The sequence below is a fragment of the Triturus cristatus genome, chromosome 5_2 (assembly GCF_964204655.1).
Source record: "Triturus cristatus chromosome 5_2, aTriCri1.1, whole genome shotgun sequence".
NCBI classification, from domain to species: Eukaryota; Metazoa; Chordata; class Amphibia; order Caudata; family Salamandridae; genus Triturus; species Triturus cristatus.
The window spans coordinates 355,547,900-355,570,055 of NC_140588.1; the positions used below are offsets into that span (position 1 = coordinate 355,547,900).

At 47.5% G+C, this 22,156-nt stretch overlaps 1 protein-coding gene across 16 annotated transcripts in view; it reads left to right on the top strand.

Annotated features, from left to right (window-relative positions):
- PRP4K (pre-mRNA processing factor kinase PRP4K) overlaps positions 1-22,156 on the top strand; it is a 632,535-nt gene that overhangs the window by 227,920 nt on the left and 382,459 nt on the right. For all 16 annotated transcript variants that reach the window (XR_014962111.1, XR_014962103.1, XR_014962108.1 and 13 more), the window contains exon 7: positions 445-518. Coding sequence is in view for 1 of the 16 variants with exons in the window: in XM_085607184.1 (XP_085463310.1) it covers positions 445-518 (74 nt within the window). In the remaining 15 variants the exon portion in view is untranslated. The remainder of the gene's footprint in view (positions 1-444; positions 519-22,156) is intronic.

Sequence of the window (22,156 nt, forward strand, 5' to 3'; positions counted from 1 at the left end):
CCTTCATACACAACTTATCATTGGCCTCTTTAATTAAGCAATACTAGAGCGAAGTTTGTGGATTGAAGCTCTGCTGTAGGACGGTGGAGCGGACAGTTTAATTTACAAATTGTTAAATGTGATAAAGTAGCCTGATGTATGTTATGATACAGAACATTATCAGAATCATGTTTCTTACCAGGTGTACTTTCTTCATACTCTTGTTCTCTTAAGTGGGGGTAATCTTCACAATAGTCAGTTGCTACGACGTCTTTTCCATGTTTTGATTCACTTATGTTAATATGGCTAGTTCAGAAAGCAGTTGCTACTGAAATTAGAGCATGTTAACCACACAAAAAGAAATATTTATTTTTGAAGATGTATAGTTTATACAGATATTAAGGACCTGAACCAAGTAGATCTGATTGAATGAATTTCATTTTAACATGTGTTTCCTTATCTAAGGTACAACACAGAAAAAGATTTTGGCTCCTGACATGTTCACAGAATCTGATGATATGTTTGCCGCATTCTTTGATGTAGGTATTTTTAAAGATGAGCTACTATGTGCTGTACTGTGTTATTAGTGCTTGCTTCCTTTTCTGTTCGAGATAGGTTTGTTTTCACAACTTTGACAAAAAGAAACTGTCTTTTATAATATGTAGTTTGTCAGATGATGAAACAAATGCATAGGAAGCGATTTTGTTTTAAAACATATTTTTATTGATTTTGTAGAAAGACCTTACAGAGGACGGATGTGACAAGAAGCAATATAGCTTAGCAAGGAATTGTCAAGGTGCTTAAATTATTCATTTAACTTCAATACACACCACTTCGCAGGGCCAAGACCAAACAAGCATTGGCATAGCCAATCGGTCTCGCTTTTGGGACCTTATAAGTGTTTAGCCATGCAACAGTTGCATAACTAAATACTTATAAGGTCCCAAAAGTGAGACCGATTGGCTATGCCAATGCTTGTTTCTGTTGATTACTGCTCTGTAGTAATTGCGGCGCAAGGGTGCCACCATTACTACTTAGAAGTAATAAACAGGAAAAAAAAGCGAAGAGAACATCAAAGCAGTGATCGCGATCAAACATCAAAGCTGCCGTGCGGCCGCGAAAGTGAGGCGCCCGCGCACATGCACTGTAGCTCTAGGCTACAGTGGTAGCGCTTTTTTGAGCCCTCACAAAGTCTTGCCAGACCAGCGCATGCGCTGGGTCAGGCGAGACCTAAAAAGGAGAGAAAAAAAACATTATAGTTGGCCAATACTAACATTGTGCCATTCCAGTTGGTTAGGCAAAGTGATTACATATAATGCAGTTGTATCTATAACAAAAGCTTACATAACACTATTACTGCTTGAATGTTCTGATCTCGGCATCTAATAGGCTTACGGCACCTTCGTGTACGAATGAATATTTTGTACACTTAACAATCTTTAAGTGAAGTTTTAAGTACTTCTCAGTTTGAACAGACATGTGAGACTTGTCCCCTTAGAAAGGCACACAGAAATCACTAGATACCAGCACAGTGATTAAGGAAAAAAAATATTTTCTGTGGGATTTGAAAAGACCAATTTAATTACACAAGACACATTTTCATGATTAAAATAAGATATTTGAAAGGTATGTGTAAGAAATTGAGTCATTAGTTTGGGTGGGTAGGTATCCACCTCTGGTAATAACCACAATCTTCATCAGGGTGAGCCACTAAAGTCACCGAATATTACTGAGCTCCACTTCTTGGTAGTTGTGGCACAGAGCAGATAGGCTTAACTTGGAGGCAATGTTTGAACTATTGATGCATTACTACAACAGTAATAAAGTTGAAATGAAAAATAATTAAAAATTCCAAATCCCATTTAGAAAAATATAGTACAATTTATTAAATAAAATGACACCAAAATGACAAAAATCTAAAAAGGGGAACTGGAGATGTGAATTTTAAAGTTTTAAGTAGAAATAACACCAAGTAGCCCAAAGTGCCAATGATAGTCAATGGACGCTGTAGAACGGGGCCTAGGCACAATTTGAGACCATCTGCGGTTGAGCGTGGGTCAGATACACTAGCAAGGTTCGTCCTGGTCAAAAGTTTTACATTCTGGCTTTAGTTCTTTTAGTCTCAATCTACCACAAGAATACACATCCAAAGCCCTCCAGGGCCTCAGTTGAGGCATTTAGATACTCTCAGGGTTACAAGCAGTTGCCACTGATCAGCTGGGCAGTTCCAGGAAAAGGCTTTTTGTAGCTTGTCCCTGTAACTTTAACAGAAGGCCAGCCTTATGACCCTTGGGAGATTACTGCCTTCTCCCCAGTACAAGTAGCAGGTCAGATCAAGTCTTCGAATCTCTTTTAAGGTCTGCGAAGGTAAGTTTAGACCTCTTCTGATCTTCCATAGCGCAAGAAGTGTTCTGAAATGAATGACTGGTGGTGTCACATTTATGCATGGAACAAGGTAGAGAGTGGTAATGGCCCCTGGGGACACCCTAACCTGTGGAGTAAAGGTTCCCAGGGCTAACCATACCAGCTTTGGGCATTTTCAAGATGGTTGCAGTCTTCTGCCACACTAAACGTGGGCTCCTAGGGCTGGAGTTGGATGCAGGGAGTGTACTATTGTAATCCCTGTGGCTTCCCACATCAATTTTAGGCAGTGTCTTTACCCCCAACAAACTCAGACACAGAAGTCTGGTAATTTCACAGCCAAGCGTTCAGCAACCAGACAGTGGATACATACAAAGTGTTTCTTTCCTTTGAAGTGCCCTCCAAATGTTATATGTAAATCCAGCAGACCTGTTAAACCAGCGTTGACACTGTAATGTCAAAGAGAGTCCTACTGTGATTAAGGCCTGGCAGGACAAAAGAAGGATCCTGCCTAAGTGTCAGCTAACATTTGCTGTGACAGGGGAGACCTCTTTGAAGTGCGCCCCAAGTTTTCTATGAAAAACTCTTGGAGACCTTTAAGACAGGATGTGATATTCAAGCAGGATGAGGCACTTTGTTGTCAAAGAGGATCTTTCCAGCCTCCTCTGCATTATTCTACCAGTTTCAGAGGGGCAATCTTTGCCCATTCCAGACAGCCAATTGTTTACACCTGGGAGAAGTCCACACATTAACACAGGGGCACAGTCATCTGCCATGTGCAGGCAGGAAGGCACTGAAAGGCATTAGAAGATTTAGATAGACAAAAGGTAACTTCTACTTAACTATTACATTGGATTTTGTTTAACTACTAAAAAGAGTTTCTCTAGCTACTTTCTAGACGGTGACAACATTAAACTTAATACTGTATCCCAATGCTTTCCTATGGAACAGCTAATCCTGCTATAGCAAAAATTGCCTTTTGGGCCTTTCCACTCTGAGGACACGTTTGACATTAAACTTTTACATATCTTACTCTTAAATACCATGCATCCTTCCTTAATTGGGAGTAAGGCCTGATCAGGGGTGACAATAATATTTAAAACATGGGGTTAGGCTTGCCAAAAGGAGTTATTTTAACAGGTTGGATTTTCAGTTAAACCCTGCACCACTGTGCTACACATGGCAGGCTTCCAGTCATGTTTTTCCTGTCACTGCATTTGGTGGCACAATATATGCTTCAGCCCAATGGTAACATTTAACTTATAGGCTCTGTGTATACATTAGCTACTATATTTTAGGGACTTGAAGGTCGGGTAAATTCGGGCTATATTAGTTTCATCATGTTGAAAGGAAGAGCACAGAGACACTTATGGTATTAATCAAGTTTATTGTATTAATCACATAGATTGCATTAGAAAAGTGCCCTTTCTTAATGGTTGCCCCTAACGTTTTTGCCAGATTCCTGATGCAATTTGACTGAGTGTGCCCTGGGTCCGTGCCAGTCAGGTCCCAGGGCCTGTGTTCTTTACCGTTGTTCCCATAATTGGCACTGGCCTACCTGTAAGGCCCTTGTAAGGGGTGCCTATAGTCCCAAGGGCCTGGTAGACAGCGAAAGGCCTCCGAGGGCTGCAGCATGTATTATGCCATGCTCCAAGATCTCTCACCACAAACGTGCACCACGGCCATTGCAGCCTAAATGTTTTGGTGTAGCTAAATATGAAGAGTCGACATGGCACATATCCTTGTGTGCCATACCTGCTCAGCACTGCATGATACCTAGGTACATCATCCTTAAGTTAGGGTGCACCATGTCTCATGTAAAGGCCTGTTTCCATGAGCCGACAGGCCCCTATAATAACTAACACCATTCTTGGATATTATAAGTGCTCAGTAAAGCTATCCTGAGTATATGATTTGGAAACCAGTTACTACGAGATCCCTAGCACCATAATGGCTTTACTGAATCCTGGGATGTTTGGTATCAAACATCTTAGGATAACAAACCTACAATGATTCCAGTTTCAGATTTATTATTCCTTTCACTCTGGGTCCCTTCTAGGAGGGACCCCTGAACCAAAACAGCTTCTGGTGGGTTTCTGACTGGTGAACACCAGCCTGCCACCATGAGGCAAGTTTCTGGACCCCTGGGGTGGGAGCCTTTGCTCCCTGGGCCCAGAAATAAGGCCTTTCCTGGGCAGAGGTGTTCATACCTTCCCCAGGTCAGAAAGAGCCATCTGTGGCAGGGGAGCTTCAAAAGCCTTGCCACCTTTGCAACACAGCCCCCAGCCTCTCCTGCTATCAGGCGCAGGCTCCTTTCCTCTCTCACCCCCTTTTCGGCAGGAAAACAGATGCAAAAACATAGACCAGCCCAGAAGGTGTGCCCACCTCTGCCAACCCCACCCCTCAAGTGGGGGAGGCAAGGTGTAGCCCACTCTTCAGTGCCCGCTAACTTGCTGATGGCAGGCACTGGCTCTAAGGGTGTAGTCACCCTAAGGACAGTAGCCCATTGGCTACTACCTGGAGACCCCTTAAAATGCCCCCTAAATACAGTATTTAGGGGGCAGCCCGAAACCCATAAGCTAGATTCGACTTGACAAGAAAAAGAACCGAAGCCGTGCTACAGAACAGAGGACGACGGCAACTGCTTTGGCCCCAGCCCATCTCCTACTTCGGAACCCCTGCAAGCTGAAACCTGCCAGTCCTGCAGCCAGCAGCCTCTAAGAACCCCGGTGACCTGCCCTGCCTTCCAGAAAGACTCTCCTATGGACACCAGATTTGTCCAACAGCAACCAAGGCCAGGACTCCAGATCCAGCTGAAACTGCAAGTCCTCATCACTCTGCACCCGATGCCCATGGCCCGAGTCAGAGTGGCCCAACACTCCAGTGAGGTCCCACCGGCAATCCTGACCTAGAATCCAATGTTGGACTACCTTCTCCGACCTTCTCCTCGACTCTTGCAGCCTCATCCTGAAGGGTCTCCCGACCGGAACCGTTGAGAAAAACATGACACAAAAAGACACCCCTGCATCCGCAGCCCTTGACCCGTGAGGTGCTCGACCGACGGTGTCCAGCAACTCTTCAACTTTATCCTCCAGTCGTTGGTCCTGTTCTTCCATGCTTCTGGCTCCTGCCTTCAGTCTCTTTCCTTGACCGGCAATCTCCATAGGAAAGCATTGGGCTCCCGACACCGCCAAAGGACCCTGCACCTGGCCTCCCCTGCGCCGCTGGTGGTGTGGACTTGGTGCTGACCTGGGGCCCCCTTTACCCTTAACTTACCCACAGGAGCTTGCCTCCCATGCTCGAGTGGCCTACCGTGAGTAGTCCCCAACTGAGGTGCCCCCTAGCACCAATGACTAACAACCCGGCTGCACTATTGCCGCTGGTGTTGCCCCTTGAGTGCCAACCTGAACCTTGGTTCTACCCCCCAAAACTCTTTGCCCAAAACCGTTTACTCACCTGAAAACCTAACACTTCATTTTCTCTATAGGATTGTATGGTGGGTTTTCTCTGAAAAATATTTTAAGTGTTGAACTGTCTTGTACTGCAACAAAAGTAACTTGGTGCCTTCAAAAGAGTTAACCTGCTTCTGATGTCTTGTGATGCTTAAATTGTGTTATTTTGCAGCGTGAATCTTTCTGGATTCACTATGCTGTGCATTATTCCGCGATCTTGTGGTTGGGTCCGGATTCGTAGTCTTTTCTTTGTTTTTTTTTTTTTTTTTGTAGCCCAGGTGGGCGTCGACGTCCACCATTTGGTGCACCTCCCGTGACGTCGTCGTGCTTCCTGCGGAAGTCCCACCTTTGGGGCGCCATCTTCAGATTCTTTTTTCCGCCGTTGGGTCTGGATCGTCATCGGGAAGCTCCAGAAATTCACTCGGAGGAAGAAGGAAGAAAAGCGAGTTTCATCGATAGAATCAAGAGAAGACATCAGGAATAGAACAGATTTCATCAGGAGCGCGAAGAAAGAGGACCAGCGAACCTTTTTTCTTCGACAGCCTTGGAGAATGCACGCTCAGAGACCCTGAGCGAAATGGACAAGACGCCATTCAAGTTCTGCCCAAACTGCCACCACAAGTTCGCGCAGAAAGACCAGCATCCGGTTTGCAACCTCTGCCTACCGGTGGATCACCGGAGTATCGACTGCAACGCCTGCTCAGCCTTCGCGCCGAAGACACTCAGAGTGAGAGAGAGGCAGAGAAGAGCCAACGCCAACATGGATGGCAAAGGGAAACCCCCGACACTCTACGAGCTGGGCCTCGACACGGACGACGAGGACAACGTCGCCGAGACAGCCGAAAACTTCACGGTCGTAGAGACCGACAAGAAAAAAGAAGACGAGGTAAGAGAATCGTCGAGCGCAAATCAAAAGACACCTCGAAAACACGAGGGTGACTCGAGAAAAACTGAGTCAAGGTCCACGAAGGGAGCCCCGGCGCCGAAAACTTCGACGTCCAAAGGGGGAACTTCGGACAAAAGGCCAAGCGGATCCTTACAAAAGGACTCCCTGGGGCAGAAAGACGCCGAAAGGCAAGGGTCGTCGAAATCGTCCCATGAAACTGGCCGATCGACGCAGAAAGAACGTTCGACGTCGACGCAAGTTTCATCGAAGAGACCCGCGGTCGACGCCGAAAGCATCTCCGAAATGGAGAAAAAGAAGAGGCGGCTCGAGGCCAAAATGGAGAACATCCTTCAAAGGAAGAAGGAGTTCGACGCCAGGATGAAGGAATTCAAGATTCCAACGGTTTCATCGGCGGACGTCGTCGAGGTCGAAGGCGAGTTCGACGCCGAAGGGCTGACAAGGGATCTCGAGGAAGAAGAGGAGCCCTATTATGAGGAAGAAGCCGAGGAAGAAGACCAACAGTCGTTCTACGATTCGGCGGCATCTACCAGCAACGACGTCGAATGGCACGATCTCGACACCGAAAACCCGGAGGAGGCCGTGGACACGTACCCCTCGAGGCCTTCGCCACCCGACGACATCGGGGTATACAATATGGTGGTGAAGAGCGCAGCAATGGCCTTCGGCGTCAAACTCGACGAGGAGAGGCCGAAAGCCGATTTTCTCGTCGAAACACTGCTCCCCATCCAGACTAGGAGTCAGTTCCTCCCCATGCTACAAAGCGTGATGATCCAGGGGAGAGAAGCCTTCAAGGAGCCTGCCACCTGCCGGTCGATCACGCCCAGGACAGAGAAGAAATATAAGCACTCCTCCCTGGACCCACCTTACATCAAGGGTAGCGTCACCGCAGACTCCATCATAGCCTCCACGGCCAGGAGAAGGGCCAACGTTCCAGCAACTTCGGGGCCACCTCCGGATAAGGAGAGCAGGAGGATCGACCTCACAGGCAGAAAGGTCGAGAGGAACGCCGCAATGCACTGGCGCATGGCGAATTCGAATGCACTCCTCAATAGACACCAATACCAACACTGGGATGAGATGGGGGAGCTAGTAAAGCACCTCCCCGAAGAATACCGCCAGAGAGCCTCTCACCTGGTGGATGAAGGCAAGAACATCGCCAACTCCTGTATAAAGACGGCGTTGGATGGGGCAGAGACTTCAGCAAGACTCATGGCCATAGGGGTCACAGAGAGGAGGCATGCATGGCTAAGAATCTCGGGATTCAAACCGGAAGTGCAGAACAACATCCTTGGCACCCCCTTCAACGGAGAGACACTGTTCGGAGCAACGGTGGACGAAAAGCTCACCCAGCTCAAGAAGGAAAACGAGACGGCGAGGTCCATGGGGGCCCTACAGCTGAGGGGAATGAGACGAGGAAATCCCTCGAGGAGACCCTACGGTAGGGGTGGAAGCCAACAGGGGACGTCGCACCAGGCGTTCCAGCAAGGTCAGCAGGGCGAAGGTCACGGACAAAGTCAGCAGAAGCAAAACTGGCAATATCAACCTCGGGGCCAGTCCTTTCGCGGGAGAGGGAACGGACGTGGCCAAAGGAGGAGAGGGGGCGATCAGCCCTCCTCGAAGTGACTCAGCACGCAAGAAGACGCCTACCCTCGTAAGGTCCCCAAGGGTGAGGCGCAAAAAAGTGTCATCAGGGGGAAGAGAAAATTCAAGAGCCTACGAGCATACGTCACCAGTAGGCGGAAGGCTGAGGTTCTACCTTCAGGAGTGGCGGCGTATAACCACAGACAAGTGGATACGGAACATCGTGCAGTACGGATACTGCGTAGACTTGGAGAAAAAACCTCCAAACAGGAAGCCGAAGGGAAGGCAGAGATCGGCCCAAGAACTGGCAATACTCAGAGAAGAAACGCGGAAACTCCTACAAAAGGGAGCCATAGAGACGGTGCCGTTCAGGGAACGCAACAAAGGGGTCTACTCAAACTACTTCGTGGTGCCGAAGGTAGACGGAGACCTCAGACCCATACTGGACCTCCGTTACCTAAACAAGTTCATCTGAACGCAAAGGTTCAAAATGACTTCACTGCAGGAGGTACTGCCACAGATAAGAGAAGGGGACTTCATGGTCACCGTGGACCTCAAGGATGCCTACCTTCACATCCCAATAAACAGAAGGCACAAGGGCCTTCTAAGATTCAACATCGAACAGGAACACTACCAGTTCACAACCCTGGCCTTCGGATTAAAATCTGCGGCAAGGGTCTTTACGAAATGCCTGTCGGCGGTAGCGGCACACCTACGAAAGCAGGGAATACACGTATACCCCTACTTGGACGACTGGCTGGTCAAGGCAAGCTCACGCGAGAAGTGCGAGAGGCACGCAAAACGCGTAACAGACACCCTCACAAATCTGGGATTTCCCATCCACTGGGGAAAATCATCGCTGGAACCGGAACAGGTAAAGATTTTCCTGGGGGCAAAGATCAACTCCCTCAACAGTACAGTAGTGCCCAGCGACAGGAGGACAGATGCTCTACTGAAGGAGACGCAGCTCTACCAGAAGGGGCGAGCTCTGACAGTGAGGGCGGTGAGCAAGATGATGGGGATGATGGCGTCCTGTATCCAGCTGGTGCCGAATGTACGCCTGCACATGAGACCATTCCAGGAATGGCTGCAACAGCAATGGTCACAAGCAAACGGAAGTTGGGAGGATCTAGTGGTTGTTACGCACGCAGTGCAGGAGGAGATAACTTGGTGGAACAGAGACAACATAACAACGGGGAGAAGCCTGACACCACCAAGCCCAACAATGACCATTACCACGGACGCATCGCAGAAGGGATGGGGAGCGCACATGGACAACCTCAGAGTGAGGGGTCTATGGGCCCCAGAAGACGCGGTCCGCCACATCAACTACCTCGAGTTGAAAACGATACTGTTAGCCCTGAAGGCATTCCAGAGACACCTGTTCGGCCAGAGAGTGTTGGTACAGACAGACAACACCACGGCGATGTTCTACATCAACAAACAAGGGGGGACACAGTCGTTTCCCCTCTCATCCCTAGCTCAGGAAATTTGGAGATGGGCCATACCTCTCAAAATAGATCTACTGGCAATTCACCTACCAGGGAAGGACAATGTGGAGGCAGACTGGCTAAGCAGACAGACCTCAGCATCACACGAGTGGGAGCTCAATGGCCAGGAAACGGAGAAAATCTTCCAGAGATGGGGGACTCCCACAATAGACCTATTTGCAACACGCCACAATGCAAAATGCCGAAGCTTCGCGTCCAGGCAACCAGATCAGCAATCCAAGGGAAATGCCCTATGGATAAGCTGGTGGAGGACATTTGCCTACGCCTTTCCACCGATACCCCTGTTGCACAGAGTGCTCGACAAGTGCAGAACCAGCAACATGACTCTGATCCTGGTGGCTCCACAGTGGGCGAGGCAGACATGGTTCTCACAGATTCAAGAAATGGCGCAAGGCAAACCGTACAGGTTCGAGAGGAGAAAAGACCTGCTCTCAATGCAAAACGGGGAGGTCCTGCACCCAGAGCCAGAGACACTCAACCTAGCAGCATGGCTCCTGAAGACCTAGAGTTCGCACACCTAAGGTTACCTCAGAGCACTATGCGAGTGCTACGGGAGGCAAGGAAACCTACTACAAGAAAGTGCTACAGCGCAAAGTGGAAGAGATTCACGGTGTGGTGCAGGAAAAAGGGCCTGCAAAACAGAATGACAAGAGACTCAACTGTGCTGAGGTACCTCACACACCTTCTAAAGAGTAACCTCTGCTCGAGCTCCCTAAGGGTACACCTAGCAGCGATCGTTGCCTACACCAGAGGTGAGAAGGGTGGAAGCTTCTTCACCTCGCAGGTGGTGAAGAGATTCATGGAGGGAGCCAAAAGAATGGCACCCCCGAAAAGGTTGCCGCCGCCGGCATGGAATTTAAACGTGGTTCTGACGGAGCTCATGAAGGCGCCGTTTGAACCCATTCACAAGGCCACTCTACAAATGTTGACGATGAAAACTGCCTTTCTAGTGGCCATAACCTCACTACGCAGGGTGAGTGAGCTTCAAGCACTAACGCTGCAGGAGCCCTACATTCAAATTCACAAAGACAGGGTAGTCCTGAGGACGGACCCACACTTCATGCCCAAGGTAGTGTCGGCGTTCCACATGAATCAGAGTATCCAGATACCGAGTTTCTTCCAAAACCCGACTACAACCGCAGAAAAGGCCCTGCACACCCTCGATGCCAGAAGAGCGGTGATGCACTACATTGAAAGAACCAAGGAACTCAGGAAGTCGAAGCAGCTGTTTGTGTCCTTTGCTACTAGCTTCATGGGTAGACCAGTCACCAAGGGCACCATCGCTAGGTGGATTACCCTCACTATTCAATTCTGTCACAAACAGGCTGGACAGGAGCTAACGGAGGGGCCCCAAGCTCACTCCACAAGGAAGAAGGGGGCCACAGTTGCCTTCCTGGCAAACACGCCCATCCAAGACATTTGTCTCGCAGCAACTTGGGCATCTGTGCACACGTTCACAAAGCACTACTGCGTGGACATTCAAATGAATAAGGAAGCACAGGTCGGACAGAAGGTGCTACAACACATTTTCAACGACCAGCGATCATCTTCCACCCAGCCACCACAAAAGTAGGAAAACCGCTACAAAATCTATGCACAGCATAGTGAATCCAGAAAGATTCACGCTGCAAAACGAAAAGTTTCTTACCTGTCGGTGTAGTTTTGCAGCTTGAAGATCTTTCTGGATTCACTAGCGAACCCACCCACCTCCGCCAGGAAGATGAGGCTGGAGGAAGAGGGGGTGAAATGGATAGGATCAAAGAAGTGGAAACGTACAGAAATATGGACAAAAGGATTAATCAATCGCCTAGGGTTAAAAAAAAAAAAAAAAGACAAAAAAGAACCCGAAGATGGCGCCCCAAAGGTGGGAAGGCTGAGCAGGCGTTGCAGTCGATACTCCGGTGATCCACCGGTAGGCAGAGGTTGCAAACCGGATGCTGGTCTTTCTGCGCGAACTTGTGGTGGCAGTTTGGGCAGAACTTGAATGGCGTCTTGTCCATTTCGCTCAGGGTCTCTGAGCGTGCATTCTCCAAGGCTGTCGAAGAAAAAAGGTTCGCTGGTCCTCTTTCTTCGCGCTCCTGATGAAATCTGTTCTATTCCTGATGTCTTCTCTTGATTCTATCGATGAAACTCGCTTTTCTTCCTTCTTCCTCCGAGTGAATTTCTGGAGCTTCCCGATGACGATCCAGACCCAACGGCGGAAAAAAGGATCTGAAGATGGCGCCCCAAAGGTGGGACTTCCGCAGGAAGCACGACGACGTCACGGGAGGTGCACCAAATGGTGGACGTCGACGCCCACCTGGGCTACAAAAAAAAAAAAAAAAACAAAGAAAAGACTACGAATCCGGACCCAACCACAAGATCGCGGAATAATGCACAGCATAGTGAATCCAGAAAGATCTTCAAGCTGCAAAACTACACCGACAGGTAAGAAACTTTTCGTTAGTTTGTTTCACCCCAGTCTTGAAAAGTAACTACACAGTAACTGAAAAGTAATTTAAACTACTCTAACGTGTCTACAACCCATTTCGTCTACTGCAAATTAACTTGTATGCTTCTTCAAAGCCAGTACACAATGTATCTTGACAAATATCATTGTATTGAACTTATCACTTACCTGCTACTAAGTAGATCTTGGTCCTAGTAATAAAAATAACACAATAGCAACTTTTTATACAAACGCTTGGTCTGGATTCAGTCTTTGAGTGTGTGACATCATTTCTTGCCTGAGTGCGTACAACAAATGCTTAACACTACCCTCATATAAGCCTGACTACTCAACCACACTACCACAAGAGAGAGTATGGTATTGTTTACTTTAGCCTCTGCTATACCTCTGGAGATCCACTTAACTCTGTGCATGCTATACCTTACTTTGGTATAGTATATACAGAGCCAGCTCCCTACAGTTACAATAAACGCACATTTTGCAATTGTCATAAGGCACTTTAGCAGGGGTAAAATGCACAGAGTTCTCTGGCCAGGGAAAATAGGGATCTGCAAAAAGGCCACAAAATCCGTGTTAACCTGCAGTAAGGCCAAATTTCCAACAAGATGCAGGAAGTGAGGATTACTAGAAATAAAATATAAACTTCCATCATGGAAGACATTATTCCTTAAATTTTATAACCTTGTCAAAGAAACTCGTGCAATTTCTTTTGGTGCTAGTGCCATACATTTGTCATTTCTCTGGAGTTTGACATTTGCTACTTATGTGAAAGCTTTTCTGGAGGTATTTTGTTGGGAAGGGACATCAGTGTTCCCAAGACACTATGTAATAGCAGGAATTTGAGGATTTAAATCAAAAAGAGCCTTGCATTTGATAAGTATGTTCGGCATCGTACCATCTGCTTGTTTTTTGTGTAATAAAATCCAAACATGTTCGTACAGGTAACAGTTGGTTTTCTGTGGCTATTTGTGTTGTATTTGATGCGATTAAAGCCCTTGAAACACATGTGCTGTGCAGAGTAACTGGTCCAAGCACAACATAGTTCGCTGGTGTGGTGGTTACATGTGGGATAGTGCTGAATACTTGAGGTGGGATAACGAGTGCAGACATAGACAAATGTTATTATTGAAAAGGAGATAAAATATTGGATATTTAAAAAGGTTATATATTTGCAGATTACTTCGAGCATAGGCCAGTGTGAGAGTATTGTGTTTAGGAATTGTAAAGTGGGATGCACAATAAACAGCAAGATGTGGCCAATTCACACCTTTCATATTCGGTAAAGCGAGTTTTCCTGGCCTCTTGGAAAATGGTAAGGGTTGAGATCTCTCTGAATAGGTTGTGGAGCGTGATCCAGACTTGCGACCAACTAACTTTAAACACGACCTACAGTATGACACAAGGGCCCTAGTTATGACTAGCACATGGAGGTCAGTGAATTGTAGTGACACAGATGGAGTGTGCCTTTCGGTTAGACCGGACTGTTTTGTTGAGCAGCATCCTAGTTGATGTAGGTAGGTGAGAAATATGGTACTTTGTACATTGTTGCGCTAGCAAAATTTATCATTTTGTGTTGAAGGTGGGAGATGTGTTAAGCTATTGTAGAAATCAAGCTTACTCTTTCTTAGACTGTTGCTTAGATACTTGGTGGTAGAGAAGAGAACGTGTGCAGATTTTCCTGATGCAGAGTATTTGGAACCTAGCTAAAGTTGTAAGCCTATGCCGGAGTTATATTATACTTCTAGGTTTTCGGAGAAAGAGAGGGTGATAAGGTAGAAGGACATGATGGATGTAAGGGCAACTGTAGAGAACTGGGCTTTTGTTACAGTTACCCCCTCCCATCCACTAGCTACTAGATGCTGTGTTTCGACTCTGACAGTGCACTGAGGCCTGCTACTCCATGCCAAGGCTCCCTCTCTAAAACCAGGTAAGGTCTAATTGTGCTACAATTGGCTAAGGACGTTAGCACCCCTCTAAGTCCTTGCAAATGGTACTCCAGGTGCCTAGGGCAGGGGTACTAATGAGGGTACCTAAGTGCTGCAGCGAATCAGTGCCACTCTTAGGGACCCATATATAAATTCCACACAGACTGTCGTTGCAGGCTGCGCAACATTGTGATAAACATGCAGCCTCCAGTATATCCAGAGAGCTGCCAGTGTTTTGCCTATTGCCTGAAGAAACTCCCTTGGAGTAGTTAGCAAACTAAAGGGCTGGTAGGTTACAGGGGGTACTCTATGGTACCCTCTGGGTGCATGTATTATTAAATCCATCACTGGAATCAGTGTGTGTTTATTAATATGAAGTGTCCGATACCAAACACCATATGTTTCAGTGAAGCCATTATCTAGCTAGGGAACTTGTTTTGACCAGTATCCAGTACATACTTTAAGATGGCTTCCCTGTTTACTTGCAATATCTAGCAATCAAACTAGACATCACAGGGATATTTAAGTTCATTGGAACAGGTTATTTCGATATCAATATTTCATAACCTGATTATCTTTGCAGATAATGATTCCATAGGCTGGGACTGCCTCCTGGAATATCACTGGCTTGCATTCACAAAGCGGGAGCCTCTAACCGTTGGCTCTCCAACAAGTACAGCAGCAAAGTATTAATTCCCTAATAACTCCTTGGAGAAGGGACAAGCGGCAGATAAGTTCATGGTTTCCACACACTCTTATTGCGTGCCACTCAGCCAATCTGCGCATTCTCTCTCTGTGCAAGAGTCGAAGCCTCGACTTGCCAACACGAGAGAACAGCGGGAACTCAAAACCGCTCTATGCGTGGTTTGCATACACTGTATCGATGTATTCAAGAATTTTGCTGCACCAAGCACCCTTACCGGACCACACTCCGTCAGCACTGGAACTTCAATCCAACAGCCAAGAATCCTGAACCGAAAGCACTATTGTTCATGTGCTTCCTCTGTTGTGGCCACGCTAGTTCACGGCAGAATACCCACGTAATCATGGGATTTGTACTTAGAGGTTTACGGGAACATTAGCAGATCTTGGCTTCTGGCAGTGTTCTTACCGAGACTGCGCTCCCCGCTGAACCGCCGTGACAGAGAAGGACCCTATACTCCTGAAGGTCAGATCTGTCTATGTGTCAAATGGGAGGACACAAGGACCAATACTTGGGTAAGGGACCCCTTGCAGCAGCCAAGGCTTGTTGTGTCCAGTCCGGACACAAACGCTGAGGAAGATCGACCTGCACGTCGAGGGACTTTAGGGACAGTGAGACCCACTTCGTGAGTGGCTCGGCTGTCCAGTTTGCCCCTCTTCTGCAAAACCAAGACAAAGATGTGAGTCTGTTACCGCTGCTACCAAACGCCTTGAAGCAGCTATGCACCCGTGCACAAGTCCAAGGAAGGTGACCATGCCAACGGGGTCCCCAGACCCACAAGAGCCAAGCCCACGCTTGGGTGTCTTCAGAATGGACTTCGGGCCGCCACCTGCAGCCTCTTTCTGCAGGCCTCTCCCAACTGCGAGATACTCCTGCACCGCAATCCGACCCCAAGAGATAGCACTGCACCCTAGCCAAACAGTCAAAAAAGTGGACCAGCAGTGTCCATGGGTGCGCAAGGATCTCAAGGGTCGAGCCCTCATGTGGGTTCCCCCAGCCTGGACCCCCTGTCCCTGCCTGCAGCCTCTTTCTGACCTGACCGTTCTCTCATTGAAGTGGATTGGACACCTCACATGTGAAACACCTCTGCACCCGGACGTCCCAGAGCCCCCTGAGGTGATCTGTTGCTGTGGCCTTGGACCATGCCCCATTCTCACATTAAGTCCAGAAGAACAGTCCCATAAGTTGTTGCTAAGTGCCCTAATGCAATATGTGTTTTTGCTCCATAGGATAACCATGCCGGTTCGTAAAATACAATGTGTCCATTTATGAAAATTGAAATAATTCATACCTCGAAAAGTACTTACTCGATTCTGGCGATCTTGATATCTAAATGTATATAAAAGTATGCGTTATTTTTATAAATTGGTGTCGGATTTCTTTTTGAGGAGTGTGTGTCTCATTTACTGTCTTTCTGTGTGTAATAAATGCTTAGCACTACCCTCTGACAGGCCGATCTGCTGGCCCACACTGCCACAAAAGAGAGCATTTGGGGTGTTATTTGTGCCTCTGTAATTTCCTATGGCATTTACCTGGACTCTTTACACAGTGTTCCTCTTTTTGGTCCACTATATGAAGAGCCAGCTTCCTACAGCAATTGAATTGGAGCCAGTTTTAAAAAAAATATTCCAGTATTTAAGGCCTTTATTGAAGGATTAAGAAGTATTGTCACACCTACAGTTAGTTTTGGACATGAATGTTGTATGATCTCCACTTATGGGACCACTTTCTGAGCCTCTGCACTCTACTCGACTTAGTTTCATGGAGGACGGTTTTCTATGTTTTTTTTAGTTATTACTGCTGCATTATAAGCTTTCTTCGTGAAAGAACCATATTTCAGATGCACAAATGCAAAGCAGTGCTATGCTCACAACCATGTTTCTTCCTAAAGGTTGTTCCTCCTTTTCATATCAACCAATCCATTGGATTAACATCTTTTTGAACTACAAACACTGGCAGAGCGATCTTTGCATTTGCTAGATGCACAGGGAGCTCTCTTTGATTACGTAGAGCATACATGCATATTTAGAAAGGCTAATCAACTTTTGTTGCTTTTGCACATTCACTTATAGTAAATGACATACATTTCACAACCCATTCCCCCGTGATGGATTGTGAAGTGTATTCATATTTGTTAAGCTAAAGCTAAGCACATACTAGCATCCTTAAAGCACACTCTGCTTGAAAGGAGGGGTCTAAAATACCTTTTTAGGGAATATACCATTAGCTGTCATTCACAGAGTACAAACATAGCCCTCAGTACACACACTGTTACTATACAGTATTGTGTCTATACATAAGCACAAAGGGAAGCACAAGTTGGACAAACCATACGAAAGCAGATTTTAATACTACCATCTTTACTTCCTGTAAGCCACCGCTTTACAGGAGAAGTTTCACTATCTTGCAGTTTGCGCACTGCAGGTGCTCTGCAGCAACACATGCAGTAAATGGAATACATTACTTTGTTTGCAACTAGTGAAAGTAGATACATGTTGTAGGAAGCTGGCTCTTTTATACGATCTATCAAAATGAGATATATCATGTAAAGAATCCATGGGTTCCCTTATGAGTGGATAGGGGGTTGCAATGACAATCCCAAGGTGCTGTCTTCGGGGGTAGTGTGGTTGAGGAGCCTTAGGCTTAACACAGAGGAGTGCAAGACCTCTGAAAATACTCACAATGGTCAAGAAATGAGACGCACAACTCAAGAAGGAGATCCACACCAATCTATAAAAAATAGCACATATCTTTATATATGTTTAGGCATCAGAAGAAAATCATTCAGGTAAGTATGTTTTTGAAGAGAAATACTTTTCAGGTTACAAAGTTGACATTAAGTGCAATTTCTGAGTTCTGCAATGTTCACCAATTGGAGGAAAATCATATGCGGTTTACTAGTTCTTTTCAGCGACTTATGGCACCCTTCTTCAGGAGTTAAGGTGAGTAGTGGGCAAGATCCAAAGGCACCACCAGCAGACCACCACCAGCGGCACTAGGGTAACTGAGTGCAGAGGTGCAAAACAGAGTGGTGTGCCCAGTTTTATCATATGGAGAAAAGTTGCTGTAGAAAGAGGCTGCAGGAAGGGATTTATAGACCAGAGCGGTTAAACCAATGAGTGGCATTGGTTCTTGCAATGTTGGGGGGCGTGGGGACGCATTTGGTCCTCTGCTCCTCTTGACAGGGCGTCCGGTGCAGAGGTTCTTTGAGGTGTCGGGTTTCTTCATCCAGCAATACTCGCAGTTGAGGAGACCTGCTAATAGAGGCTACGTTTAACTTCAAGGAGTCACTCCACAGTGGACTCAGCCTTGAGGGCTTTGGGACTCCGCTGACACCGTTGGCCCAGTTCGACACAGGCTGGGGGGCTCGGATGCAGTGGTGCTTGGTGGCGTTGGGTTTTGGTGGGGCCGGAGTCCTCTTGGTCCTTCTTTTGCTGTCTGCAGAATGCAAAGGACAGTTTAGGTGTCCCTCGAGAGGTCTTGGGTCTACCAGGTTTTGGGGACTCAGCAGCTGCAGAACAAGTCAGCAGGCAGGCCAGCAGTGTTGGTGCCAAGTCAGTTGCTGGGCCTTCTTATCTTGCTGTACGACTCTTCTGGTCAGTCTTCTTTCTTCAGGTCATCCGGATCTGCTCTTCTGGTGCCAGGGGCTCCCCTAAATACTCAATTTAGGGGTGTAAAGGGAGTGGAGCGTAGTGCAAATGGGCTACTGACCCTTGGTGTCACTATGCCCCCTATATGACCACATCCCGTGGGAAGTGGGCATAACGCTGTCCCAGAATTCCTAAGTATGCCATCACAAATCAGCTACTTCTGAAAAGTCGTGTCCAACTCAGTTTAGCCCACCTTAGGGGTGGTTCTTGCCTGGGGGGTGCACACTTACCTGACTAACAAATGTTCCCACCAATCCAGGTGCCAAAGGGGCTCTGGACAGAAGAGGTCTGCTTCCTCTTCTAAAAGGGGAGCCAAATATGCATTTAAAAGGCAGCAGCTCTTTGATGCTTGCCGGCTAGGAAGGCAAATCAGCAGGGCATCCTATGGGCGGGGGTGTGACACCCTCTTCCCAGACAGGCTTTTGTTCTGGTCACCCTAGGACATCAGAACAGTGTCTCGGCAGCAGGCTGGCAGAAGCCAAACAGGGAGCACACTAGAGGCTAGTAGGTTAACGGGGGGGCCCCTCTAACGTGTCCTTTGTGTGCATGTATTGGTAAATGCAACACTGGAATCTGTGTGGGTTTATCAAAACGAGATGTTTGATACCAAACATCCCTATCTTCATTGAAGCCATTATGTAGCTGAAGAGCTCGTTTTCTCCAGTGTTGAGCACATGTTGTAAAATGGCTTCACTGTCAACTTGCAGTGGCAGTAATGGAACTTACTGGCACGGGGCATATCTGCTCATGCAGGTATACTCTCACATATAATATTCAGCTCCCTCCCTGCCTTAGGACTTTCAGACCTGCTGTAGTGGTGACTTACAAATATTACATGCAGTGTTACAGAACATGGCACACAGGGATGTGGGACATGTGCTTTTATTGTTGTCTGCACCAAGATACGCAGCCTCCTATAGCAGCCCTGCATGTGCTTGGTGAGGGGTCCCTTGGGGTGACACAATTTCTGCTGCTGCCCTTAGGGGGACCCTCCCTAGTACCTCAGGCCCTAGATACTAGAGTTACCATTTACTAAGGACTTACAGAGGGTGCTAAAGGTTTTGCCAATTGGGAGAAACAATTGTACAGTTTTTAGAAAAGTGCTCTGGCACCGGGGACCTAATTAGCAGGAACCCAGTGCACTTCCATTTGAAATCACATCAGTTACCAGGCAAAAAGAGGGGATGACCATGTCAAAAAGGGCTACTTTCCTCCCTGTACTTGGATGCATGGCATTTGGAGGATGTCCATCATCTTGCATCACTACCATTTAGGTATATTAAGCATTCAGACACAGACTATTTTCCCAATAGGGAATAAAGCTGCATGCAATGTAAGGTGAGGTCTGCATCCTTGTGGGTCGCGACTGTTGGAAACATGATCAGAATTCATTCACTGCACGATTCAAACCAAAAGCAATTTTTAAAGAAAAACAACTTTTACTTTTCAAAGTTAATCTCAGAGGCCCGGAGCCTGCCCAGCATGTGAATCTGCAAGTGTAAAACTGAGTGCTACAGGTAACGCTTTTCTTACAAATCTCAATACTGCCAATACATTAGCATGTAAATGCAACAATACCATTGTGCTCCTATCTTAGGTCACAAAAGTGCTTGCACCTACAGTTTTTTTCTCAATGTCTTAATTTCAACTGTTCTTTTTGATTTATGTAATGATAAATGCCCTATTCTTCTATAAAGATAAAGCGATGACTAGACGTTGTTTTTGAGTGTTGATTACTATGTCATGTTCTTATCTGCAATTCAATACATGTTCTTGTTTAAGTCTTGACTGTTCTGTATCGCTATCAGAGGGATTTGAAGGGCCTAGAGCAAGTAACTTTATTATCCATTTGGAGTGTGATGATATTCATGTCCCTGCAACCCCGGTGGTACACAGTTCCATGTAAGGTACAGCCCAGTAGCTACGGCCTGCTCCAGAACTGCAAGTAAAGACATTGGACCTCCCTTCAGTGCTTTTTCATCAATGACGTCTAGAGGCAGGGCCCCCTCTTACTTTGTTGGACACCTCAGCACTTTGTTATTATTATTTATGAATAATGTTTAACGTGTCGTTATTGAAATATGGATCTGATAAACACTTCTAGATGTGCAGATTCCTTACCTTTGAATTTCCCAGGTGGTTGGCTGGATCCAGGAACTTTTGCTGAGCAATACCCCGTGCGTGCAGCGTTTGGTGGCTCCATTCGGCTCCACGTGACGTCATCAGCGTCAGTTATGACGTTGCAGTGCCTATATAGGAGCCATCCAGGCGCAGGGACTTCAGTTCTTTTCTTTCCGCGCCAGTTAAGCTCCGGTACAGGAAGAGCTACTTTTTTTGGCAGGTTTTTTCTCGACTTTTGTCGAATTCAGAATTATTTTTCCACTTAGTGTGCCAGGGATGTCTTCGAGGAAGACAAGTTTCAAGCCGTGCGGTGCCTGCCATGCATGTTGTCGGTCACCGATCTCCACCTAGCCTGTTTCTGGTGTCTAGAGAGCGACCACGATTTGAAGTCGTGATAGGACTGCCGGGCCATGGCTCCCAAGGCCTTGAGGGAGCAGACGATGAAGCCCCTCGTGGCTCGGCAGTTGACACCAACCAGCGAGACTCCGCAGAGGTCTCGGTCCCGATCAGAGAAGAGGAGGTCACCGTACCGCTCCCAGAGCCCTAAGTCCTCTTCCTTCCACTCGGGACTCTCGGGGTAGAGGCATAAGAAGAAGAAGAAGAAGTCCAAGCGGACTTTATCTTCGCCTCAGCTGACGTCTGTCGTTGAGAGAGGTAAGGCGCACCGACGCTCTAGACACGGTTCTGCGTAGCCAGTCGACTTTGCACCTCCCCCCCTTTCCGGGAGCCGGAGCGACTACCGCTCAAATGAGTTTTACGAAGACATGCACTGTGTATTTGAGCCGAACGAACTAGCTGGTCAGTACTCTGGCCCCGCGGAGTCTAAAGGGGCCCCATTGGGTTCGACGTGGTTTGGTCTGGCCAAGGCGATGGTGGTGCCTCAGGGATCTGATCCCGTATCCGGAATGACGCCGGTTGTGCCACAGCGACCTCCCCCGATGTCAGACCCGAAGTCGGTGCCTGCTGCGCCTCCGGTGCCGATCGACGGTGCCAGCCCCATCCTCATCCCGACGACACGGAGCTGGAATTCCTTCGCTCAATGCAAATTCCGACTTCGATTAAACCCAGAGGTTCTATGTTGTCACCCGAGCAGTTTGGGAATGTGCTAGGCTCAGGAGAGGAATGGGAGGGGTCTATAGACCCTCTGGAAAACCAGGATGTCTCTGTGGAGAACTTGGACTGGTATGGGGAACTTGAGGAAGCCAGTGGACTGGACACTTAGCCAGATACTAGCATGCTTTCTCTGCCAACAGTGGCTACCAAGGAGAGGGCATCCTATGCTATGGTGGTAAAGCGGGAAGCTGAGGTCCTGGAGTGCAGGTCAGGACTAATCTCCTGACTGAGGTGCTTCATCCAGGGGCTTCCACTTCCGAATCCCGTTTGCCCTTTAATGACACACTTACTGACGTCCTTCTAGGCACGTGGTCCAAGCCTAGCACAGGGTCCCTGTGAGTATGACAATTGCACGCCGCCATCGCCCGGCTCCGGGCGACCCAAAGTTCCCTCGGCCAACACCC